We start from the raw sequence: 27,139 nt of genomic DNA, 5'->3' as shown, positions 1-27,139 counted from the left end.
GTACTACATTGGCTCCGATGCTCGTTGGATGTGGCAGGGCTTGCAAACTATTACAGACTACAAAGGGAAGCACAGCCGAGAGCTCCCCAGTGACACGAGTCTACTAGATGAGAGAAATTACTTCTATGCTCACTTCGAGGCAAGTAACACTGAAACATGCACGAGAACACCAGCTGTTCTGGGCGACAATGTGATCACGCTATCCGCAGCCGATGTGAGTAAGACCTTTAAACAGATCAACATTCACACGGCCACAGGGCCAGACGGATTACCAGGACATGTACTCCATGCATAAGCTGACCAACTGGCAAGTGTCTTCACTGACATTTTCAACCTGTCCCTGACTGAGTCTGTAATACCAACATGTTTCAAGTAGACCACCATAGTCCCTGTGCCCAAGAACACTAAGGTAACCTGCCTAAATGACTACCGATCCGTGGCACTCACGTCTGTAGTCATGAAGTGCTTTGAAAGGCTAGTCATGGCTCACATCAACACCATTGTCCATGAAACCCTAGACAAACTTCAATTTGCATACCGCCCCAACAGTTCCACAGATGATGCAGTCTCTATTGCACTCCACACTGCCCTTTCGCACCTGGACAAAAGTAACACCAACATGAGAATGCTATTCACTGACTACAGCTCAGCGTTCAACACCCTAGTGCCCTCAAATCTCATTACTAAGCTAAGAACCCTGTGACTAAACACCTCCCTCTGCAACTGGATCCTGGTCTTCCAGACAGGCCGCCCCCAGGTGGTAAGGGTAGGTAACAACACATTTGCCACGCTGATCCTCAACACGGGGGCCCCTCATGGGTGCGTGCTCAGTCCCCTCCTGTACTCCCTGTTTACTCATGACTGCACGGCCAGGTACAACTCCAACACCATCATTAAGTTTGCCAATGACACAACAGTGGTAGGCCTGATCACCAACAACAACGAGACAGCATATAGGGAGGAGGTCAGAGACCTGGCAGTGTGGTGCCAGGACAACAACCTCTCCCTCAACGTGATCAAGACTAAGGAGATGATTGTGGATTACAGGAAAAGGAGGACCGAGCACGCACCCATTCTCATCAACGGGGCTGTAGTGGAGCAGGTTGAGATATTCAAGTTCCTTGGTGTCCACATCACCAACAAACTAACATGGTCCAAGCACACCAAGACAGTCATGAAGAGGGCATGACAAAACCTATTCCCCCTCAGGAGACTGAAAATATTTGGCATGGGTCCTCTGATCCTCAAAAGGTTCTACAGCTGTACCATCGAGAGCATCCTGACTGGTTGCATCACTGCCTGGTATGGCAACTGCTCGGCCTCCGACCTCAAGGCACTACAGAGGGTAGTACGGCCCAGTACATCACTGGGGCCAAGCTTCCTACCATCCAGGACCTTTATACCAGGCTGTGTCAGAGGAAAGCCCTAAAAATTGTAAAAGACTCCAGCCACCCTTGTCATAGACTGTTCTCTCTGCTACCGCACGGCAAGCTGTACCGGAGCGCCAAGTCTAGGTCCAAGAGGCTTCTTAACAGCTTCTACCCCCAAGCCATAAGACTCCTGAACATCTAATCAAATGGCTACACAGACTACTTGCATTGCTCCCCCCTCTCTTTTACGCTGCTGCTACTCTCTGTTATTATCTGTACATAAGCCACTTTAATAACTCTACCCACATGTATGTATATATTACCTCGACTAACTGGTGTCCCCGCACATTGACTCTGTACCGGTACCCCCTGTATATAGTCTGCCTATTGTTATTTTACTGCTACTCTTCAATTATTAGTTACTTTTATTTTTTAGGTATTTTTTTTTTCTTCAAATCTGCATTGTTGGTCAAGGGCTTGTAAGCAAGTATTTCACTGTTGTTGTTAGGTATGTGTTACTGGCTGTAAGGGAGTCAGGCGCAGGAGAGCAGAAGTTGGGTAGACAAAGGGAGCCTTTTATTTCGGCAAACAAAACACATGGCACTAAGAATACTAAACACAATATGGGTTGACATAACCCAACCAGTCTAGCGTGCACATACACGAAACAACAAACAATTCCACACACAGACATGGGGGGGGGGGGGGGGGGGGGGGGGGGGACAGAGGGTTAAATACACAACAATTAATGAGGAGAATGAAAACCAGGTGTGCAGTTGCATTTGGCGCATGTGACAAATTTGATTTGATTTGAAATCAAGTGGCATATAGACTAAATAACTAATTAAATGTTTGTGTTGTTCCCAAGACATTCCTAGCCTGGTTCCAGATCTGTTTGTGTTCTTGCCAACTCCAAATATGTGGCACCCAGGCTAACACCCTGACCACATACTGTACATTAACAACATGTATTGTTATGACTATTTATATAGATTGGGTCCTACTTTGATATATTGAAAGGAAAGTGAGAAATAGATCTGACAAATTGATCTGTCAAATGAGCAATCAGTTCCATTTCATCCAAGAGACATAAAATATCAACGCTTTAGGGGAAAACCCTCTGGCTGTCCATCCATGAGAGGTGCCTTCCACAAAACTCTCAATACAGAGAGAAATAGGTCATGAAACATTGTATCAGACAAGTGAACAGAAAGTCATGTCTTAAGGCTATGTTTTTGTGTCTTGCACAACAATAACATAGTGCTATAGGTGACTCATACAAAATAATGTCTGATTTTCTCCTTTAGGATTTAGGCTTCTCTCTGTTTCAAAGGGTATGAAGGCCTAAATTTGAGTGATAATTATAGGAATTCCTAACATTCCTGTCAAACGATTTGAAGAACTGTGTATCTTGAAGTAAACAACTGAGTTGCTGTCCTCCACCCATCTGGTGAAACAAATAAATCATAGCTCCTATAATGGCCTGGTATATGGTTAACTAAAGCCTGGTGTCTTGCTTTTATTGTAGTTATGTTGAGCTATTAGCTGCTTGTAGGCTAGATTGGGCTATAGCTAGCATACCATTCTCATGACAGGTAATACTCACAGGAGATGTAGAATAGCACGTAGCAACGCAGTATAACTGACACCAATCTCCGGTTTATTGTACACCCTTGGTTGTTACATCTGCTCCTGCCAAGCCTTCTACTTCTCATCCTGTGTCTCCTTAACCTGCCACCACTCCCCCAGTGCTCTCTACCTCACTCTCTGTGTGTGTGTGTATGTGATTGTGTGGGTAGAGACAGGTGTGCTGGAGGCAGAGCAGATCCCCACCAGCTGCAACCTGTTCCATAATCAAGGCCTCTACAAATAGTCAGCCCTGCCACTTCCACACTGCCAGTTCGTAGCCTCTGCGCAGTCGGTCTGCGGTTCAAGCGGTTTGTTCCTGCGCATAGAGCTTGTAATGCTGTTCTACCTGTTTTTCCCTTAGCCTGATGCTGCTTTTCTCTCCTCTACAGTTCCGTCCACTCTGACTTTGGTCCCTTTCTTCAGTCCCACGTCTGTCCTGGACCCCCCCACTCTACTGCTTCCTTGGATTCCTCTCCCGACCTGCTTACCCAGACCCAACATCCCTCACTCCAGCCTCAGCCTCAGCACCTGGCTCCCTGCAACCCGCCCAAGCTTTCCCTGGCTTGCACCCCTTCTTCCCCCTGTTTGTCAATAAATATCTTGGTTACCTTATCCCTGTCTCCTGGTCTGAGTCTGCACTTGGGTTCACCTGCTCTGCCCCGCATAACATTGGTTGTAAACTCTTAGAAAAACAAGGTGCTATTTTGAACCTAAAAGGTTCTTCTGCGGTCTCCATAGGAAAACCCTTAGAAGAACCCCTTTTGGTTCCAGGAAGAACCCCTTTTGGTTCCAGGAAGAACCCCTTTTGGTTCCAGGAAGAAGCCATTTTGGTTCCACGTAGAACCCTTTTGGGTTCCCACGTCGAACACTTTTGGGGGTTTCATGTAGAACCCTTTCCACGGAGAGTTCTATATGGAACCTAAAAGGGATTTACCTTGACCAAAAAGGTGTTCTGCCTGGAACCAAAAAGGGTTCTCCTATGGGGACAGCTAAAGAACCCTTTTGGAATCATTTTTCTGAGAGTGTACAGTCAGGTGTTGTAGCTCCAGCACAACAGGACGTTATCCACTGTAATGCAGAGCTATGCAAGCATCATTTTGCCATTATACAACTGGATATTTAACTCACCAACATGCAGTACACAGAGAGCACACATGAACACACCTGGCCTATGAATGTAACACTATAGCTAAACCATTATACATACATTTACTCAACTGCTATTGTTGACTAATGACAGTAGTTTTTTAATGGGGCACAGTGTAACAGTGCACCTGTGTACATCCAGTACTACACCTGAGTAGGCCATCTTTCCTCCTCCTTCTCTGATAGGCCTGCTGGCACCCTGGGAGGAGGAGGGCTCAATCTTTGGCATTTTCTGAAAACATTCCCCCTAAAAAACGAAAACCGTCAAAGTTCAGCCCCTGACACTACCCTGCGGTCATAATCAGAAATAGCATTAGCCTACTATACATCTTTAGCCTCAAGGCAGAGGCTTTCCAGGAAGAATGGGAGCAACAGATTTTAAAGTGTTACAGCTCTTGCTTTTAATCAGTTTATCTGAGGTAAGAACAGATCTTTACTAATTAGACCTACAAATAATGTGTTGCTTAAACAAACTTAGTGTTGATTATTGCAGTTGTATATGATATTGTTATTCTGCTGTGTCATTGTAACCATCTGAAAACATGCACTTTGTATGATTCTAGAAATGCATAGAGACAGAGGGAGACGTTTGGGAAATAAATACACAGGCTCTTCTGAGTAACACTGCTTTCAACGAGTGTATGCCCAACCTTGGCTCAATGGACAAATTCATTCATTGAGGGAAAAAAAGCCCTGAGCTCACTGACCAGTTCTGAAATCTGTGTTGAGTGAAGAAAAAATGTGCTGCCTCTCGGCCTGTCATGCAGAGAGAATATTATACAGGCCAGGGGTATAATGTTCCTTTTAGGGATAAAATATGAAATACCACCGCTACCGTTGAAATGGTTTCCGTTAGCGTTTTTTCAAAAACAGCTTTTTGGATTATCCAACTAACTATAGATGTTTATGTTTGGTTTTCAGATATGTGGAGCGCAAAAAGGTACTCAAACAACTCTTTGTTAACATTTTAAAACCAACTTTCCCACATAATTGTTTGAGAGACGCACGCATTAACATTCTCTTTTATTTCACTGTTATTACGATTATAAAGTACATGCAAATAATAAGCCTAAAATGTATTTAACAATTTCTGTTCTTTCACAACGTTGCAGACATAACGTTATCCGTGTTCCAAGTGTCCACAAAAAGTATGACGGTGCGATGGAGTCGTTACTCTGGGGCAAGCTCCTACAAAATCACCGCCACACCAAAGAACTCTCCTCAACCGTCCGCATTCGCCCAGTTCAGCGGGAACTCCGTCATAGGCTCTGTTAACTCTCTCTCCGCCAACACGATGTACACCATGCGGGTCGAGGCCATTGACAAAGCGGGCAACGTCCTGAGCAGTGCAGAGTTGGACGGGAGCTCATGTATGTATGCATGCATAATGGCCATGTGTGTGCGTAATGGACATATTATGAATTATGTATAACGCATTGTAGGCCTGCTATTCTCTCAATGCTTTGAATAAGGTATTTGAATAAGAATAAGAAGATGATGATATTTATGATGATGATGATGATGATAATTATGATGATGATGATGATGATGTCAATGATGATTATGATGATGATGATGATGATAATTATGACGATGATGATGATTATGATGATAATTATAATTATAATGATGATGATAATTATGACAATGATGATGATTATGATGATACTGATAATTATGATGATGATAACAATTATGATGATGATAATTTTGATATTTATGATGATGAAGATTATTATGACGATGATTATGATAATTATGATGATTATGATGAAATTGATAATTATGATGTTCATGATGATGCTGATAATTATGATGATAATGATGATTAGGATGATTAGGATGATGATATCTGTATCCTGTGTGTGATGATGCTCTGTTCTGCTCTGCTCTGACCACCAGCCCCCGAGGTACCTACCATTAAGCAGGCCTACTCCAAGCAGAGCGACAGCATCACTGTGGAGTTCAGTGAGGTAATGGGGGCGAGCGGCTACATCCTGCGAGCTGAGTCTGAGGTGGGAGACTTCTTATCAGAGACCGCGGTGACCAGCTCCCCCGGCACCGTGCTGCAGTTGCAGCCATACACAGACTACACCCTCAGTGTCATGTCTGTCAACAGCGCGGGACGCAGCCAGCCCTCAGCACCCGTCCAGATCAGAACGGGTAGATGGTTTAGATACATACACCTGTCCAGGTTTATACACCTGTTCACATACACCTGTTTAGATACATACACCTGTCCAGGTTTATACACCTGTTCACATACACCTGTTTAGATACATACACCTGTCCAGGTTTATACACCTGTTCACATACACCTGTTTAGATACATACACCTGTCCAGGTTTATACACCTGTTCACATACACCTGTTTAGATACATACACCTGTCCAGGTTTATACACCTGTTTAGATACATACACCTGTCTAGGTTTATACACCTGTTCACATACACCTGTTTAGATACATACACCTGTCCAGGTTTATACACATGTTCACATACACCTGTTTAGATACATACACCTGTCCAGGTTTATACACATGTTCACATACACCTGTTTAGATACATACACCTGTCTAGGTTTATTAAAAAAAAGCCTTAAGTTTGTTAAAATAATTAGAAAGTAAAAGGACAATTAGTGTCTATCTGATCCAAGCCAAAATAAGAATTGATCACAGACAATAAGTCTCCCTCAACTTTCACTCACTCTTCAACTGAAATTAAAAGTTGTTTACTTAATATCGTAATGACTGTTTCATGACTGAAACGCTACCTCTCCATAGTGTCTGAGAGACAAAGGGCTGCTATCTCCATAATGGAGTGCAGTTTCGCAGCTCTATTGTCATAGTGGGTGCCTTGTGCGGAAACTGTATCTCCCCATTTAAGCCTTAAAACATATCAGAATATGAAAAGGGAAACCATGAGAACTAGGTTCTCCTCTCCCCAAGGAGAATTGGACGTATCATAAGGACAGGAAAATTGATTCTATTTCATTAGCAAACAAAAAAGATGACTCTGTTTGGCCAGGTTTGGACTCTTTCAATATATTCTCTCTTCTTTTATCTTTGCCTGGAACAGGTTTGTTTCCTTCCTGGATAGTATCATCTCTCTCTCTCTCTCTCTCTCTCTCTCTCTCTCTCTCTCTCTCTCTCTCTCTCTCTCTCTCTCTCTGTCTCTCTCTCTCTCTGTCTGCCTCCTTTCATTACATCTATTAGTTTATTAATCTATCTTTTTTCTCCCTTTCCCTCTTCAGTGGTGGTGGCCCCACAGCTAAACTCCACCTCTCCCAGAAATGACACCATCCTGGTGACCTGGTCCCCGGTCAACCACGCGGTCCTCTACACCCTCTGCATCATCAAGGAGGGCTCCAACTCTCGCCTCAAAATCAACACCAGCGACCCATTCATGACCTTTGATGACCTGGAGCCCGGTACCATCTACTGCGTCAAGGGCACGGCCTGGGACCTGGACGGTCGCCCCGGAGACGACCTCACTGTGTGTCAGATCACCCGTAAGCATGGCAACTGGGTGTTTGGTTAATAATATTAGCTTGTATTAAAACCTCTCAGGAGAGAAAGAGACCTGGCAAGATGCCAGAAAGGGAAAAGTTATTTATGCTTTGTATCTAGAGACAGAATACTGAACAATAGACACAATGTAACACATAATCAGCATATAACATCAGTCTTTGAAATTGTCAAAGTCTGGAAGAGTCACTTGGTGGGAGGTGTCTGCTATGGTGCTGGTATAATTTTCCGTCATAGTCTGTCCACTAGATGTTGGCACAGTTCATTAGAACCCAGGTATGACTTTATATGCCATCTAGATGTATGAGTGTGTCTATGTGAGTATGTTAATCTCATGTTCATATCAGTAAATGTATTTTTTTGTGTCGTTCTTTGAACAACTGTATCTCTGTCCCCCCACTAGGTCCTCTCAGCCCTGGGACCATCCGGTTGTTTTCGACCCAGACCAGGTCTGGGGGTTTGGCAGTCTACTGGCAGATGGTGCATGGGGCAGACGTCTACTTGGCAAAGACTTCTACTGGTCAGAACTGCTCTGCCTCAGGGAGGTTCTGTATGATCAGCCCACTGAGCTGCGGGCAGAACCACAGTGTGACTGTTACAGCTGAGAACAGCGCTGGAACCAGCAACCCCTCTGACCCAGAGGAATTCATCACATGTATGTATACCCCCTGACCCTTGACCCCTTACCTCTGGCTCTGACCCCTAACCCCAAAGTCAAATAAATAAATCAAATAAAAATGTATTGGTCGAGTATACAGATTTGCAGATGTTATCGCTGGTGCAGCGAAATGCTTGTGTTGCTAGCTCCAACCGTGCAGTAAAACACAGCAATAAAAATAATACACACATAATACAGAATTTAAAAAAAACATAGTTATATAGGATGAGCCATGACTACAGTAGAATACAGTATATGCATATAAAGTGAGTAAAACAGTATGTAAACATTATTAAAGTGACCAGTGTTCAATGACTCTATGTACATAGGGCAGCAGTCTCTAAGGCGAAGGGTAGAGTTCCGGGTGGTAACCGGCTAGTAACAGTGACTAAGGTTCAGGACAGGGGACAGGGTACAGGGCGGAGGCTGGCTAGTGGTGACTGTTCAACAGTCTGATGGCCTGGAGATAGAAGCTGTATCTCAGTCTCTCTGTCCCAGCTTTGATGCACCTGTACTGTCTTCGGCATGGCTCGGGTGGCTGAAGTCCTTCAGGATCTTCCTGTGACACAAGGTTCTGTAGATGTCCGGGAGGGCAGTAGTTGCAACACTACACTGTAGCCATACTAACATGAATCTTTCCGGTGTTATTACAAAGGTCAATGTAAGCTGACCTCCCCAATATTATTACTATGATATAAGGTAATGTAATGTTATCCTAATCTCTCTTGTCTCTCTCGGGCACACATATGTAATAATAGTGTATTTATATGTACGTGCAATACTTCCAGTGTTATTACTATGGTATAAGGTAATGTAATCTCTTGACTCTCTCTGTCACACAGATGTAAAATTGTGTATTTTATTACTATGGTATAAGGTCTATAATGTAGAGTCCTGCCTGGAGTTATATGTATATCGCTCTTGTGTCTCTCTGTCAGTCCCATGCCCTCTTGAGCAAGTCTGGGTAGATGAGCACCAGGCGGGCAGCTGCTGGGTGTCGTGGACTAAGATGCCCTTGGTGGAGTACTACATCGCTTTTGTCAAGAGAGACGACGGGTCTGAGGAGCACTGTAACACCACTGACACCACCTGTCACTTTTACTGCATGTGTGGCTACACCTACCTCATCACCATGTTCACCTACAACCAGGCTGGCTCCAGTCCCCCGGGAGACGTGTTCAACTATACCACCAGTAAGAGTTGTTATACTGTTATTATACTGTCCACACACACACACACAGCTTTGTCAAGTCACTCATCTCTCTCCTCTTCCTCCCTAGTTCCCTGTTGCCCAGAGGACGTTACCATAGCACTGGTGTCGACGGAGACCCTGGAGATCATGTGGTCGTCGGTGCGGGGGGCGGAGCTATACGAGACGACGGCGGAGGAGATTGATGATGTCATCCACTGTAAGGACACGGCGCCTGTGTGTGCTCTGTCCAACCTACGCTGTAACACACAGTACAGTGTGGTGGTGACAGCATGCAGCGAAATACGAGGCTGCAACCGCACCTGCAAACCTCACACACACGAGACAGGTAAAACACACATCAATACAATAGGTAACAAACAGTGCAAGGGTGTATTCACTTTAAATTACACAGAAAACATTTTATTTTAAGAATGAGATCAGCTTTTCCTCAACTTTACTGTCTTTGTTCTACATGGGATCTCACTTTACCATTACAAGACCAGTAGAGGCTGCTGAGGGGAGGACGGCTCATAATAATGGCTGGAACGGAGCAAATGGAATGGAACCTAGGTTTCTTCCTAGGTTCCTGCCTTTCTAGGGAGTTTATCCTAGCCACCGTGCTTCTACAGTCGTGTCCAAAAGTTGAGAATAACACAAATATTTATTTTCACAAAGTCTGCTGCCTCAGTTTGTTTGATGGCAATTCGCATATACTCCAGAATGTTATGAAGAGTGATCAGATGAATTGCAAAGTCCCTCTTTGCCATGCAGATGAACTATATCACAAAAAAACATTTCCACTGCATTTCAGCCCCGCCACAAAAGGACCAGCTGACATCATGTCAGTGATTCTCTTGTTAACACAGATGTGAGTGTTGACGAGGACAAGGCTGGAGATCACTCTGTTACGCTGACTGAGTTTGAATAACAGACTGGAAGCTTCAAAAGGAGGGTGGTGCTTGGAATCATTGTTCTTCCTCTGTCATCCATGGTTACCTGCAAGGAAACACATGCCATCATCATTGCTTTGCACAAAAAGGGCTAAACAGGCAAGGATGTTGCTGCCTGTAAGATTGCACCTAAAGCAACTATTTATCGGATCATCAAGAACTTCAAGGAGAGCGGTTCAATTGTTGTGAAGAAGGCTTCAGGGCACCCAAGAAAGTCCAGCAAACGCCAGGACCGTCTCCTAAAGTTGATTCAGCTGCGGGATCGGGGCACCACCAGTACAGAGCTTGCTCAGGAATGGCAGCAGGCAGGTGTGAGTGCATCTGCATGCACAGTGAGGCAAAGTCTTTTGGAGGATGGCCTGGTGTCAAGAAGGGCAGCAAAGAAGCCACTTCTCTCCAGGAAAAACATCCGGGACAGACTGATATTCTGCAAAAGGTGCAGGGATTGGAATGCTGAGGACTGGGGTAAAGTCATTTTCTCTGATGAATCCCCTTTCCGATTGTTTGGGGCATCTGGAAAAAAGCTTGTCTGGAGAAGACAAGGTGAGCGCTACCATCAGGCCTGTGTCATGCCAACAGTAAAGCATCCTGAGACCATTCTCTGCCACCATAGGGCGGCAGGGTAGCTTAGTGGTTTGAGCTTTGGACTAGTAACCGGAAGGTTGCAAGCTCAAATCCCAGAGCTGACAAGGTACAATTCTTCCCCTGAACAGGCAGTTAACCCACTGTTAGGCCATCATTGAAAATAAGAATTTGTTCTTAACTGACTTGCCTAGTTAAATAAAGGTAAAATAAAAAATTCATGTGTGGGGTTGCTTCTCAGCCAAGGGAGTGGGCTCACTCACAATTTTGCCTAAGAACACAGCCATGAATAAAGAATGGTACCAACAGAACCTCAGAGAGCAACTTCTCCCAACCATCCAGGGACAGTTTGGTGATGAACAATGCCTTTTCCAGCATGATGGAACACCTTGCCATAAGGTAAACATGATAACTAAGTGGCTCGGGGAACAAAACGTCAATATTTTGGGTCCATGGCCAGGAAACTCCCCAGACCTTAATCCCATTGAGAACTTGTGGTCAATCCTCAAGAGGCAGGTGGACAAACAAAAACCAACAAATTCTGACAAACTCCAAGCATTGATTATGCAAGAATGGGCTGCCATCAGTCAGGACGTGGCCCAGAAGTTAATTGACAGCATGCCAGGGCAGATTGCAGAGGTCTTGAAAAAGAAGGGTCAACACTGCAAATATTGACTCTTTGCATCAACTTCACGTAATTGTCAATAAAAGCCTTTGACACTTATGAAATGCTTGTAATTATACTTCAGTATTCCATAGTAACATCTGACAGAAATATCTAAAGACACTGAAGCAGCAAACGTTGTGGAAATGAATATGTGTGTCATTCTCAAAACTTTTGGCCACGACTGTACATCTGCATTGCTTGCTGTTTGGGGGTTTAGACTGGGTTTCTATATAGTACTTTGTGACATTGGCTGATGTAAAAAGGGCATTTGATAAATACATTTGATTGATTGGAAACCATGTGTTTGATACCATTCCACTAATTCTGCTCCAGCCATTACCACGAGCCTGTCCTCCCCATTGAAGGTACCACCAACCTGCTGTGTACAAGACAAGGATAAGAATAAGCTTTAACAAACAACACATCAACCAACTTACCAATCAACAAATGAATCAATTAACCAGTCCATTAACCCCTCATCTCTCCTCTAGCTCCCTGTTCTCCAGAGATCCTGAGTGTATCTCAGACCAACTCATCCTCGAGTGTCAGTGTCTTGTACACGGCCCCCAACACCCCCAACACTACCTACACCGTCACAGCCATGGGCCTCACTGACACACACACCTGTCAATCACTCTCCACCTCTTGCCAGCTCACACAGCTGCCCTGCGGAGCCACCTATGATGTCACAGCGTATGCCAGGACAGCAGTGGGGCCAAGCCTGTCCAGCTATAGCGTGCCCCTGGAAACAGGTGCGGGAAACCCTGTATGACAGAGTGTATGTGGTTGTTAGGGCAAATCTAAAACGATATCCTATTTGTGCAGTATGGGAATAGGGTGTCATTTGAACCATAGATGTACAGACCATAGATATACATACCATAGATATATAGACCATAGATGTACAGACCATAGATATACATACCATAGATATATAGACCATAGATATACAGACCATAGATATACATACCGTAGATATATAAACCATAGATATACAGACCATAGATTATACAGACCGTAGATATACAGACATTACAGATAACTCTCGGGCAGTCTCATTTGACACTGTATTCCCTATGCAGTGCACTAGTTTTAGCCAGATATCTAAGAATCTGTTCTGTTCCCTCGCCAGGTCCCTGCTGCCCCCACACCCTGACAGTAGACCAGGTGACCCAGGCCTTGACCAACGTCACCTGGTCCCCCGCTACAGGGGCGCGCTCCTATGTCACGGCGCTGACATCATCTCGGGGACACGCCAAGTGCCACACCATGGACACACACTGCCTGATGGGATGCATCACCTGCGGGACCAACTATAGCGTGAGCCTGGAGGCCATCAGCAGGACAGGCCACAAGACAGAATGCAGATATCATGGGTTCTCATCCAGTGAGTATGCATAGGCCACACACACACACACACACAGACAGACAGACAGACAGACAGACAGACAGACAGACAGACACACTCACACACACACATAGCTAGTCAAAGGTAGATATACTGCAAACACACCCACACACACATACATGCATGAACGCACAGAATATTCTTGCACACTCAACAAACTGCTAAATAATCCCAAACAAACACCAATATTTCCCCCCAGTTTGCATTCTGTCCATTCAAGACCACATCATATAAATCTTCAATCTTTACTCCTCTCTCGCTCCCAGGCGCCTGTTGTCCATCGAGTGTCAAGCTCTACCGGATGGCCAACAAATCTCTGAGGGTGTACTGGCACTCCTCGGGCCCCCAGAACCACACGGTGGACCTGATTGGGACAGGCACCAACCACACCTGCATCCCCCCGCCTCTCAGCAGCTCCTGTGACGTGGCCGAGGTCATGTGTGGGGACGTCTACACCATGGTGGTGGCACCTGTCAATCAGGATGGGAGCAAAGTCACATTCTGTCCCGGCAGGATCTACTCTGGTGAGTGTGTGTAGTTACTTATTTAGTTAGTTAGTTGGTTGGATGGTTAGTTAGTAGTTCATAGCTAGTTAGTATGTAGTTAGTTAGTAGTTTGTTAGTAATTAGTAGTTAGTTAGCAGTAGTATTTGTTAGTTAGTAGTTAGTTAGTAGTCAAGTTGAATACGGAAGATTACATACAGTTAGGTTGGAGACATTAAAACTAGTTTTCAACCATTCCACAAATTTCTTATAACAAACTATAGTTTTGGCAATATTTTGTGCATGACACAAGTAATTTTTCCAACAATTGTTTACAGACAGATCACAATTCCAGTGGGTCAGAAATTTACATACACTAAGTTGACTGCCTATAAACAGCTTGGAAAATTCCAGAAAATGATGTCATGGCTTTAGAAGCTTCTGATAGGCTAACTGACATCATTTGAGTGATTTGGAGATGTACCTGTGGATGTATTTCAAGGCCTAAGTTCAAACTCAGTGAATCTTTGCATGACATCATGGGAAACAATTGTAGACCTCCACAAGTCTGGTTCGTCCTTGGGAGCAATTTCCAAATGCCTGAAGGTACCACGTTCATCTGTAAAAACAATAGTGCGCAAGTATAAACACCATGGGACCATGCAGCCGTCATACCGCTCAGGAAGGAGACGCGTTCTGTCTCCTAGAGATGAACATACTTTGGTGAGAAAAGTGCAAATCAATCCCAGAACAACAGCAAAGGACCTTGTGAAGATACTGGAGGAAACAGGTACAAAAGTATCTATATCCACAGTAAAACGAGCTCTATATGAACATAACCTGAAAGGCCGCTCAGCTTAGGAAGAAGCCACTGCTCCAAAACCGCCATAAAAAAGCCAGACTACGGTTTGCAACTGCACATGGGGACAAAGATCGTACTTTTTGGAGAGATGTCCTCTGGTCTGATGAAACAAAAATAGAACTGTTTGGCCATAATGACCATCGTTATGTTTGGAGGAAAAAGGTGGAGGATTGCAAGCCAAAGAACACCATCCCAACCGTGAAGCACGGGGGTGGAAGCATCATGTTGTAGGGGTGCTTTGCTGCAAGAGGGACTGGTGCACTTCACAAAATAGATGGCATCAGGAGGATGGAAAATTATGTGGATATATTGAAGCAACATCTCAAGACATCAGTCAGGAAGTTAAAGCTTGGTCGCTAATGGGTCTTCCAAATGGTCAATGGTCCCAAGCATACTGCCAAAGTTGTGGCAAAACGGCTTAAGGACAACAAAGTCAAGGTATTGGAGCGGCCATCACAACGTCCTGACCTCAATCCCATAGAAAATTTGTGGGCAGAACTGAAAAAGCATGTATTTTTTTTGTTTATCTTTATTTAACTAGGCAAGTCAGTTAAGAACAAATTCCTATTTTCAATGATGGCCTAGGAACAGTGGGTTAACTGCCTTGTTCAGGGGCAGAACGACAGATGTTTACCTTGTCAGCTTGGGGATTTGAACTTGCAACCTTTCAGTTACTAGTCCAACACTCTAACCACTAGGCTACTTGCTGCCGCAAAAAGTGTGTGCGAGCAAGGAGGCCTACAAACCTGACTCAGTTACACCAGCTCTGTCAGGAGGAATGGGCCAAAATTCACCCAACTTATTGTGGGAAGCTTGTGGAAGGCTACCCGAAACGTTTGTCCCAAGTTAAACAATTTAAAGGCAATGCTACCAAATACTAATTGAGTGTATGTAAACTTCTGACCCACTGGGAATGTGATGAAAGAAATAAAAGCTTAAATAAATCATTCTCTCTACTATTATTCTGACATTTCACATTCTTAAAATAAAGTGGTGATCCTAACAGACCTAAGACAGGGAATTTTTACTCTGATTAAATGTCAGGAATTGTGAAAAACAGAGTTTAAATGTATTTGGCTAAGGTGTATGTAAACTTCCGACTTCAACTGTAGTTTGTTAGCTAGTAGATAGATAGTTAGTTAGTTAGTTTGACGTTCATAGCTAGTTAGTAGTTGAAGTAGTCATTAGTTAGTTAGTCATTAGTTAGTTTGTTAGTTTGTTAGTTAGTTAGTCATTTAGTAGTTGGTTAGTTGATTAGTTGTTTGTTAGGTGGTTAGTTGTTTTGTTGGTTAGTTTGTTACTAGTTAGTTGGTTTGTTAGGCAGATAAATATATTCTGTGGTAGATAGGTCAAACTGGGAATGTCTACAGTTAGTTTGTATCTAATGGCATTGTTCTCATTATCTTACAGTGTCCTGCTCCGGAAGCAATGTAGGAATGGGTAAGTGTCTGGCGTCCGATAGTAAACTTCACCAGGCAACTTTACTGACAATGTATATCCTACCCAATACACTCTAAAAAGAAACAGCTCCTGGAAGATCTTTTATGGGTACTTCAAATTGAAACTGTGGGGAACCTCTTCAAAGAACCCCCTTTAATGGTTCCTCGAATAACTTTTTGGGGTTCATTTGTTCCATTATTATTAATCAGTGTTTATTATGATTTGTGGCAAAGCAGAATTCAAAAATCTAAATATGAGGTCAACTCCCAGCAGAGCTCCAAGTTCAACCAATATATCCTCTGGCGTGTTGATGTGTGGATATCCTTCGTAATCATAGCCAGAAGGGTTTTGCAGTGTAGGGAGGGTGAAGTCTGTGAATACAAAAATAATAATTATACAGATTATTAAGAAAACGTGCACATGACAGCTTTCATTCCTTGGTTTTTGTGGTAAATGTGAATGAAAAATTATTCACTTTTGACAACAGTTTTTGTACAGTTTTCATACCTTGTCCATAACACCTTGTCCATAATGTAGAGACCTCTGAGATCTTCATCGAAGAGCTCAGTGAGGAGCAAGATGGCTGCTGTGATTGAATCCTATAAGGTTTTAGAGAACCCATTAATAATAATTAGATGATAGCCTACAGTACATGTGATCTGCATGACATTATGTGACAAACCAATACCAATTGTGCATACCTTTGTGTGCCTCATCGGCAGAATACCTGCAGACACACACAAATAAGTGGGCAGTTAAAGCCCTCAACATTTTCTTACCTCTTTGTTGATTGACATCCACTGAATTTTGTCCATTTTCTCTTTTGTAAATAATTTTATAAGGGAGAAAGTGCCCAACAACACAGCCATTTGCACAAATATGAAAAGATAGACGGTATCATCCTAAAACAATACCTATTTAGATCATACAAGGGAGAAACCTCACGTTAAATTGAGGAGAGCTTAAACATGATCAGTTAAATGCTTGCACCAGCTGTTTTTCAAAATCCAATCCACATTTTTCAGTTGGGCAGTTAGATTCCTGCAAGAACCCACAAGAACTAAGGAGGTTCCTCGATGAACCCCAAATCCTATGGGGTTCTTCAAAGTACCTTTTGGGGGCATTTTTCAGTGTCCAGAACCCTAAGGTTCTTCAAAGAACTTCGAAGGATCTTAGAAGAACCCTTGTTAAACCTCCTAGTTTTTATGCTGAACACCATTATTTCTCTTTCTCTTCTTTCTAGTGATCTATCGGGGAAAGAGAAGTGTCGATTAGAGGTGAGTTTAAATTGTGTATAGCAAAATCATCACCATTGCTGTAAAAAAACCCTATGAACTGATCATAAACTCTGTTGTAAACTTTTGAAACGTGCATTGTGTCAGACTTCATACATCGTCATCTACTACATAAAATTATGAAAGATCCAGAAGAAAGGTGCTTAATCAAAACCTGTCCTTTGTGTTACCGCATGTCATAAAGAGTATCATGTAACTTCCTAAGCATCCATAAATTGCATCAGTCTGTATGAGGTTGTCAACAACAATAAAGGCTGAAGATAGTCTAGCGGTCAGAGCATTGGGCCAGTAACCGAAAGATTGCTAGTTCAAATCCCTGAGGTGAAAAATATGTTAATGTTACCTTGAGCAAGGCACTTAACCCTAATTGCTCCAGGGTTGCTGTTGATAATAGTTAGCCGTGACCCAACTGTCTGAGGGAGAGTTGGGACAAGCTGAAGAAATCACAGGTAATCACAGTAATTAATTTGCATTTTATTGCATGACATAAGTATTTGATACATCAGAAAAGCAGAACTTAATATTTGGTACAGAAACCTTTGTTTGCAATTACAGATATCACACGTTTCCTGTAGTTCTTGACCAGGTTTGCACACACTGCAGCAGGGATTTTGGCCCACTCCTCCATACAGACCTTCTCCAGATCCTTCAGGTTTGGGGGCTGTCGCTGGGCAGTACGGACTTTCAGCTCCCTCCAAAGATTTTCTACTGGGTTCAGGTCTGGAGACTGGCTAGGCCACTCCAGGACCTTGAGATGCTTCTTACGGAGCCACTCCTTAGTTGCCCTGGCTGTGTGTTTCGGGTCGTTGTCATGCTGGAAGACCCAGCCACGACCCATCTTCAATGCTCTTACTGAGGGAAGGAGGTTGTTGGCCAAGATCTCGCGATACATGGCCCCATCCATCCTCCCCTCAATACGGTGCAGTCGTCCTGTCCCCTTTGCAGAAAATCATCCCCAAAGAATGATGTTTCCACCTCCATGCTTCACAGTTTGGATGGTGTTCTTGGGGTTGTACTCATCCTTCTTCTTTCTCCAAACACGGCGAGTGGAGTTTAGACCAAAAAGCTCTATTTTTGTCTCATCAGACCACATGACCTTTTCCCATTCCTCCTCTGGATCATCCAGATGGTCATTGGCAAACTTCAGACGGGCCTGGACATGCGCTGGCTTGAGCAGGGGGATCTTGCGTGCGCTGCAGGATTTTAATCCATGACGGCGTAGTGTGTTACTAATGGTTTTCTTTGAGACTGTGGTCGCAGCTCTCTTCAGGTCATTGATCAGGTCCTGCCGTGTAGTTCTGGGCTGATCCCTCACCTTCCTCATGATCATTGATGCCACAACGAGGTGAGATCTTGCATGGAGCCCCAGACTGAGGGTGATTGACCGTCATCTTGAACTTCTTCCATTTTCTAATAATTGCACCAACAGTTGTTGCCTTCTCACCAAGCTGCTTGCCTATTGTCCTGTAGCCCATCCCAGCCTTGTGCAGGTCTACAATTTTATTCCTGATGTCCTTACACAGCTCTCTGGTCTTGGCCATTATGGAGAGGTTGGAGTCTGTTTGATTGAGTGTGTGGACAGGTGTCTTTTATACAGGTAACGAGTTCAAACAGGTGCAGTTAATACAGGTAATGAGTGGAGAGCAGAAGGGCTTCTTAAAGAAAAACTAACAGGTCTGTGAGAGTCGGAATTCTTACTGGTTGGTAGGTGATCAAATACTTATGTCATGCAATAAAATGCCAATTAATTACTTAAAAATCATACAATGTGATTTTCTGGATTTTTGTTTTAGATTCCGTCTCTCACAATTGAAGTGTACCTATGATAAAAAAAAATGACAGACCTCTACATGCTTTGTAAGTAGGAAAACCTTCAAAATCGGCAGTGTATCAAATACTTGTTCTCCCCACTGTATATAAAAAAAAATGATTGAACCTTTATTTAACTAGGCAAGTCAGTTAAGAACAAATTCTTATTTACAGTGACGGCCTATCCCGGCCAAACCCGGACGACGCTGGGCCATGGGACTCCCAATCATGGCCAGATGTGATACAGCCTGGATTCAAACCAAGGACTGTAGTGACACCTCTTGCACTGAGTGGCAGGGCCTTAGACCGCTGCGCCACTCAGGAGCCTCAGGAGCTTTGGGAGTCAGAAACATGTATTCTAGTGTCAAAATTGTCTACAAGGTGTAAATAGGATCATTCTGGTCATAAAGTCCGTATTCCAAAACTGATTTTTGTGAGATTTGTTTAACTGAAGATGTCACAACTTACATGAGGGTTCGGTTTTGATTTCAATCCTGCCAACACTGCCTGGCACAATCTAATCAAGGCTGGCAGTAATCAAATCATCCATCTGTTTAGACAGTGGTAATGAAAAACCTAGAAGAAGAACTGGGAAACAGAAAGAAACCTTGACAGCAGAGTGACTGACATTCCGTACAGACAAGAGGCTTGAACAACAGCAGCATATAGACAGCTAACACATTAACACAGGTTCTACTGTTATACATCTGTCCCTCTGCTCTGTCCCTCTGCTCTGTCGCTCTGCTCTGTCCCTCTGCTCTGTCCCTCTGCTCTGTCCCTCTGCTCTGTCGCTCTGCTCTGTCCCTCTGCTCTGTCGCTCTGCTCTGTCCCTCTGCTCTGTCCCTCTGCTCTGTCCCTCATCTGTCCCTCTGCTCTGTCCCTCTGCTCTGTCCCTCATCTGTCCCTTTGATCTGTCCCTTTGCTCTGTCCCTCTGCTCTGTCCCTCTGCTCTGTCCCTCATCTGTCCCTCTGCTCTGTCCTTCTGCTCTGTCCCTCTGCTCTGTCCCTCTGCTCTGTCCCTCATCTGTCCCTCTGCTCTGTCCCTCTGCTCTGTCCCTCATCTGTCCCTCTGCTCTGTCCTTCTGCTCTGTCCTTCTGCTCTGTCCCTCTGCTCTGTCCCTCTGCTCTGTCCCTCATCTGTCCCTCTGTTCTGCGTCTTGTATTACAGGTAATCCCCTGGAAAGACACAACATGTAATCTACTTAAATCAACTTCTGTCCCGTCTGTCAAGAAATCAGCTGAAATGTCTCCCTCCTTTGATTCTATCTTCATCTATCTATGCTGTTTGGGTCCAACATGTGTCCTTGTGACAAACCATCATTAAGTTAATTATCTAAGGTGTGTTATCTTCAGTTTATAACTCAATAAGACTTGATGCAGGTTGATATGACTATAAAGAGACATGCAAGCTTGTGAATTATACATTATAATCTCTGCAATCAAAATGACACATTAAATGTGTTCAATTACAAATGCTTGCTATTGACGTTTCGTTATCTGTATCCACTGTGTCTTTTCTCCTACATATATTGTTTTTTACTAACAGACTGAAACTGTGATTTTGGATCCTAGTGTTTAGCAGAGAGAAATCATTACAATGTATGTCCTTTGTGTAAGTCTACCTTCATGACCCAAGAGAAACAAGAGAGACGGTGTGCCACATCATTCCTTTGTCTGTGAGCTGTACTGTACATGTCTTTTTTTCTTTTTATACATGAAATAACATAAGTATCCCTAAGTAGGAAGCCTCCATAGGGTTGTTGTTAGGCATGTTATGTAACAGTGGTCGTATAGCTGTTTGTTGGTCACTGTGAAAGAGGAGCACAGAGAACATACTAGAATACCACTGGAGCTCAGGCTGCTGCTGAGGGGAGAACGGCTCATAATAATGTCCGGAATGCCGATGGAATGGCATCAAACACCTGGAAACCATGGAAACCATGTGTTTGATGTATTTGATACCATTCCACCTACGCCTCTCCAGCCATTACCACAAGCCCATTCTCCCCAATTAATGTGCGACCAACCTCCTGTGCACTGGAGTCATACATGTCATATGGATGACACGTCAGGTCATATTGCAGGGCAGAGAATGTTCCCATTGCATTCATTGTGTTCAAATAAAACACACCCTATTGCATTACCACACTGTGTTGGGTCAATCAATGAATCTCTTGGAGTAATTCAGACTTATCTCTGAAAGATTCATAATAAAGATATTATGTACAGTGCCAGTCAAAAGTTTAGACACACCTACTCATTCAAGGGTTTTTCTTTATTTGACTATTTTCTTCATTGTAGAATAATAAAAAAGAATAATAATAAAACTACGAAATAACACATATGTAGTATGTAGTCATGTAGTCATGTAGTCATGTAGTCATGTAGTAACCAAAAAAGTGTTAAACAAATCAAAATATATATTATATTTTACATTCTTCAAAGTAGCCACCCTTTGTCTTGATGACAGCTTTGCACACTCTTGGAATTCTCTCAACCAGCTTCATTCCACCTCATGAAGCTAGATGAGAGAAAGTCAAGAGTGTGTAAAGTTGTCATCAAAGCAAAGGGTGGCTACTTTGAAGAATCTAAAATATACTCCCACCCAAAGCAGCAACCCAGGGACCCCTCCCACCCAAAGTGGCAACCAAGGGACCCCTCCCACCCAAAGCAGCAACCCAGGGACCCCTCCCACCCAAAGCAGCAACCCAGGGACCCCTCCCACCCAAAGCAGCAACCCAGGGACCCCTCCCACCCAAAGCAGCAACCCAGGGACCCCTCCCGCCCAAAGCGGAAACCAAGGGACCCCTCCCACCCAAAGTGGCAACCAAGGGACCCCTCACACCCAAAGCGGCAACCAAGGGACCCCTCCCACCCAAAGCGGCAACCCAGGGACCCCTCCCACCCAAAGCGGCAACCCAGGGACCCCCTCCCACCCAAAGCGGCAACCAAGGGACCCCTCCCACCCAAAGCGGAAACCAAGGGACCCCCTCCCACCCAAAGCGGCAACCCAGGGACCCCTCCCACCCAAAGCGGCAACCAAGGGACCCCTCCCACCCAAAGCGGCAACCAAGGGACCCCCTCCCACCCAAAGCGGCAACCCAGGGACCCCTCCCACCCAAAGCGGCAACCAGGGGACCCCCTCCCACCTAAAAGCGGCAACCCAGGGACCCCTCCCACCCAAAGTGGCAACCCAGGGACCCCCTCCCACCCAAAGCGGCAACCAAGGGACCCCCTCCCACCCAAAGCGGCAAACCAGGGACCCCCTCCCACCCAAAGCGGCGACCCAGGGAATCCCTCCCACCCAAAGCGGCAACCCAGGGACCCCTCCCACCCAAAGCGGCAACCCAGGGACCCCCTCCCACTCAAAGCGGCGACCCAGGGACCCTCCCACCTAAAAGCGGCAACCCACGGACCCCTCCCACCCAAAGCGGCAACCCACGGACCCCTCCCACCCAAAGCGGCAACCCAGGGACCCCTCCCACCCAAAGCGGCAACCCAGGGACCTCCTCCCACCCAAAGCGGCGACCCAGGGACCTCCTCCCACCCAAAGCGGCGACCCAGGGACCTCCTCCCACCGAAAGCAGCGACCCAGGGACCTCCTCCCACTCAAAGCGGCGACCCAGGAACCCTCCCACCCAAAGCGGCAACCCACGGACCCCTCCCACCCAAAGCAGCAACCCAGGGACCCCTCCCACCCAAAGCGGCGACCCAGGGACCCCCTCCCACTCAAAGCCGCGACCCAGGGACCTCCTGCATTACCTCTTCCACGGACGCCCTGCATTACCTCTGCCGTGGACCCCCTGCATTACCTCTGCCACGGACCCCTGCATTACCTCTGCCACGGACCCCTGCATTACCTCTGCCGCAGACCCCCTGCATTACCTCTGCCGCGGACCCACTGCATTACCTCTGCCGCGGACCCGCTGCATTACCTCTGCCGCGGACCCACTGCATTACCTCTGCCGCGGACCCCTGCATTACCTCTGCCGCGGACCCCTGCATTACCTCTGCCGTGGACCCCCTGCATTACCTCTGCCGTGGACCCCTGCATTACCTCTGCCGTGGACCCACTGCATTACCTCTGCCGTGGACCCCTGCATTACCTCTGCCGTGGACCCCTGCATTACCTCTGCCGTGGACCCCTGCATTACCTCTGCCGCGGACCCCTGCATTACCTCTGCCGTGGACCCCCTGCATTACCTCTGCCGTGGACCCCCGGTTGAATGCACCTGGCCTATAGTGCTTCCAAAGAACATACAGAACAGTCTGTTACTGGTCTGAATAGAACTAAATCAACAGCACACAGACACAATCCTGCTTCACCAAGACAATGAAACCACTGCCATTCACACCATTTCTAATAAGTAAAGAAACGGGGGGGAAACAAGTAAGAAAACATGTGTAGGTATAGGAACCAGGAGTCAGTGTGCCTGACTGACACCCTCTCCATGAAGAGGTCATTGGCATAGCACTGGGCCAGCTGCAATACCTCATCTAGCTAGGAGACAAACACAAACATCCAGGGTGGGGTGGAGAAAGAAAGAAAGAGAGAGAGAAAGAAAGAAAGAAATTAAGAAAGAGAGAGAGAGAGAAAGAAAGAGAGAGAGGTGTGGACCCATTGTTAGCCGCTGCTTGGCCTTTACAAAAAGCTACATTCAACAGGCTATCACATAACACCCATACCGGAATACAGTCCATCCTCATCTGGAAATATAATAATGCCTGTGGATATTGTTTATCCGTTAGTAATTAATATCGGTGACATTTGACTGTTGTTGTTAATGTTGTTGTTGTTGTGGAGTTTGAAGGCCTCATTCAAGCACATTAAATTGTTATGTATTCCATACACATACAGTCAACATTCCATGTATAGGCTTTTCTCCAGAATGATTCAGCAAGTCAAGTTCCTTCAAAGATAAGAATCTCAGCTGTATCCTCTCTGTATACAGGGATCTCACTGGGATGAAGTTTAAACAACGTGTGTAATCTCAGTGGGATCACCAGTGAGAGACCTGGCCTGCAAATGTCGCTATTTGGTTTTGAAAATAATAATGTGATGTTGGTCTGAGTTCTGGTTATTTTTCCTTGAGTTCCTTCATCTGTCTGTCATGGATGTGGTTTGATTCCAAGTGTAATCTAGAGGCGAAAGAAACGCACACCTATTTAGGCGAGGTGCTGGCTAGCGTAGTGGAACACTAAAAACATAAAGGAGAGCCGCCCACTCTAGGATCTCAGATGCAAATATTTCATGTCCAACGTTTCGACAGACAATGTGTTTTCGGACCTTCCCTTGATCGTATTCTCGTGGGGCAGAAACCTCAGAGATCAATTGGTAAACTCTGATTTACCACCCCAAGATATCCCTGCACAACGTCTATTTGCACCCCTACAAGTGTAATGGCTGTGCTCATTGCAATGGCACTCATAAATGTAGATCCTTCAAACACCCTCAAACAGGGAAACAGATACCAGTCCAAGGTGTTATTACGTGCTCCACTAAGGCAGTTATTTATCTTATAACTTGTCGTTGTGGTAATGATGTGGGTAAAACAAAGTTATTTATCTTATAACTTGTCCTTGTGGTAATGATGTGGGTAAAACAAAGTTATTTATCTTAGAACTTGTCCTTGTGGTAATGATGTGGGTAAAACAAAGTTATTTATCTTAGAACTTGTCCTTGTGGTAATGATGTGGGTAAAACAAAGTTATTTATCTTAGAACTTGTCCTTGTGGTAATGATGTGGGTAAAACAAAGTTATTTATCTTAGAACTTGTCCTTGTGGTAATGATGTGGGTAAAACAAAGTTATTTATCTTAGAACTTGTCCTTGTGGTAATGATGTGGGTAAAACAAAGTTATTTATCTTAGAACTTGTCCTTGTGGTAATGATGTGGGTAAAACAAAGTTATTTATCTTAGAACTTGTCCTTGTGGTAATGATGTGGGTAAAACAAAGTTATTTATCTTAGAACTTGTCCTTGTGGTAATGATGTGGGTAAAACAAAGTTATTTATCTTAGAACTTGTCCTTGTGGTAATGATGTGGGTAAAACAAAGTTATTTATCTTAGAACTTGTCCTTGTGGTAATGATGTGGGTAAAACAAAGTTATTTATCTTAGAACTTGTCCTTGTGGTAATGATGTGGGTAAAACAAAGTTATTTATCTTAGAACTTGTCCTTGTAGTAATGATGTGGGTAAAACAAAGTGTGAATTAAAAGTACGTATCTCAGAGCATCGTAGCACCATTAGATGCAAAAACTCGACTTACCCAGTTGCGGCCCACTTCTTGGAAGCAAACCACTCGATTTCGTCTCTATGTTATATTGGCATCGAACATGCCACCCTCCCTGGGAGAGGGGGTGACCTCGACAATTTATTGTTAAAACGAGGGGCTGCCTGGATCTTTAACTTAAAGACCCTTACGTAGACTGAACTGAAGCCATTCTTGTGATTATTTGTGATTTTGCTATTCATTGTAAGTGTTTGTAGGCCTATGTAGCCACATTGTATCTATGATCGTATGCTATCCATTTATGTTTTTGTATGCTATTTTAATATATGAGAATTAACCAATGATATCAGGCCACACCCGGCCATGATTACAGACACCTGTGTGTCTTTTAACACTATATAAACTAGTCATCCTGCATTGTTTGTCATTATACCCTGATGAATTTTTTTTTTATTTTTTTATTTTACCTTTATTTAACCAGGCAAGTCAGTTAAGAACAAATTCTTATTTTCAATGACGGCCTGGGAACAGTGGGTTAACTGCCTGTTCAGGGGCAGAACGACAGATTTGTACCTTGTCAGCTCGGGGGTTTGAACTCGCAACCTGATGACAGCTTGTCTGTCGAAACGTTGGACATAAACTTTTTGCATCTGAGATCCTAGAGTGTGTGGCTCTCCTTTAGTTTTTTGATTCCAAGTGTCCCAGTAAGAGTAAAAGAGAACATGAGGCCTATTTGGGTTTGGTGGGAATGGTGCTGGACTGAGGTAGATGGACTGAGGCAGATGGACTGAGGCAGATGGACTGAGGTAGATGGACTGAGGTAGATGGACTGAGGAAAGTGGACTGGGACAGATGTAGGACAGATAACTGGGACATGTACTCTGGGATAGATACATCGGGACAGATGCACAGGGACAGACTGACCGAGGCAGATGGACAGAGGTAGATGGACCGAGGCAGATGGACTGATGGTAGATGGACTAAGGGTGACGGAGATGGACAGGGGGAGGGGAAGAGAGGAACAGATGGCCTAACAGTGAGGGGTAGGTCCGGTACAGAGGAGTGACGGAAGGAGAGGGATTTGAGTATTGTATCTCCGTATCTCTCTGTATCTCTCTGTTCACATCACTTTTCCCTTAATCATAGATCAACACAATTTCCACTCATTGTGTAAGGTTTGAGTTTTAGGCTCTGAATCAAGGTGGCATATTTGTTTTCACACGCAGCTCTTATCTCAAACTCTAGAATCTCAACCACAATGGACACATAATAGATGCTTAATCCCTCATTGTCTTCTGACAAAGACAGTCAGTCAAGGCTAGATGAGATGCGCAAATATGGAGAAAGAGTCATTTTAAATCCCATCATTCAGCCCTTCCCATAATCACACACGGAACACCACACAACTTGTTGTGTCTCTAGTTCACCATGAAAGACCCAAGTCAAAATCCCAGATTCTGTATCTGGCCTTTCTTTCTCCCCATAGAGATAGACATGAATGTGATGCTTAATATCTTAATACAGGTTTATTCTCATCTATTCTAAACTAGGCCTTTCACTTAGAATAAGAATATTTCTGTTGGGTTTCTAGGTGCCAAAGTCTTTGTAACTCACAGTACGTGACCCCTGGTGAGGTCTAATCCTACAACAAGAGGAAGATGTAACCCGCTGTCTGACATTATGATGCGAAGGAAGAGATGGGGAGAGTATTCTGACTTCTTCCCATTGACTCTGTAAAGCAAACACAATGGACTAACAAACAATACCTGTACACAAGGTACAACAGGATACTTTACTTGTGGCTGCTAGGTCCATTTCAATCAGTAGTTACACAGCTCTTAACACGTGTGTATTAAATGTCTAGGAAACACATTTCTATTGTCACCA

General features: G+C 44.5%; 2 protein-coding genes across 2 annotated transcripts; both read left to right on the top strand.

Moving 5' to 3' along the window:
* Positions 1-4,507: 4,507 nt before the first annotated feature.
* Positions 4,508-20,962, top strand: LOC139387261 (fibronectin type III domain containing 7a). Its single transcript, XM_071133373.1, has 14 exons — positions 4,508-4,564; positions 5,067-5,083; positions 5,253-5,515; positions 6,048-6,308; positions 7,399-7,656; positions 8,076-8,327; positions 9,269-9,523; positions 9,611-9,868; positions 12,213-12,473; positions 12,854-13,108; positions 13,396-13,653; positions 15,884-15,913; positions 17,157-17,190; positions 20,186-20,962. The coding sequence occupies exons 1-13, from the start codon at positions 4,508-4,510 to the stop codon at positions 17,186-17,188; spliced, it is 2,457 nt and encodes an 818-aa protein (XP_070989474.1). The 3' UTR covers positions 17,189-17,190; positions 20,186-20,962.
* A 570-nt stretch (positions 20,963-21,532) lies between these two features.
* LOC139386780 (basic proline-rich protein-like) lies at positions 21,533-23,260 on the top strand. The gene has a single exon (XM_071132590.1). It carries the CDS (start codon positions 21,533-21,535, stop codon positions 23,258-23,260), a length of 1,728 nt encoding a protein of 575 aa, XP_070988691.1.
* Positions 23,261-27,139: the final 3,879 nt, after the last annotated feature.

This window comes from Oncorhynchus clarkii, chromosome 28 (genome assembly GCF_045791955.1).
Source record: "Oncorhynchus clarkii lewisi isolate Uvic-CL-2024 chromosome 28, UVic_Ocla_1.0, whole genome shotgun sequence".
In the NCBI taxonomy this organism is placed as follows: domain Eukaryota; kingdom Metazoa; phylum Chordata; class Actinopteri; order Salmoniformes; family Salmonidae; genus Oncorhynchus; species Oncorhynchus clarkii.
Note: the sequence above shows the minus strand (reverse complement) of the source record. Positions and strands in the feature narration are given on the sequence as shown.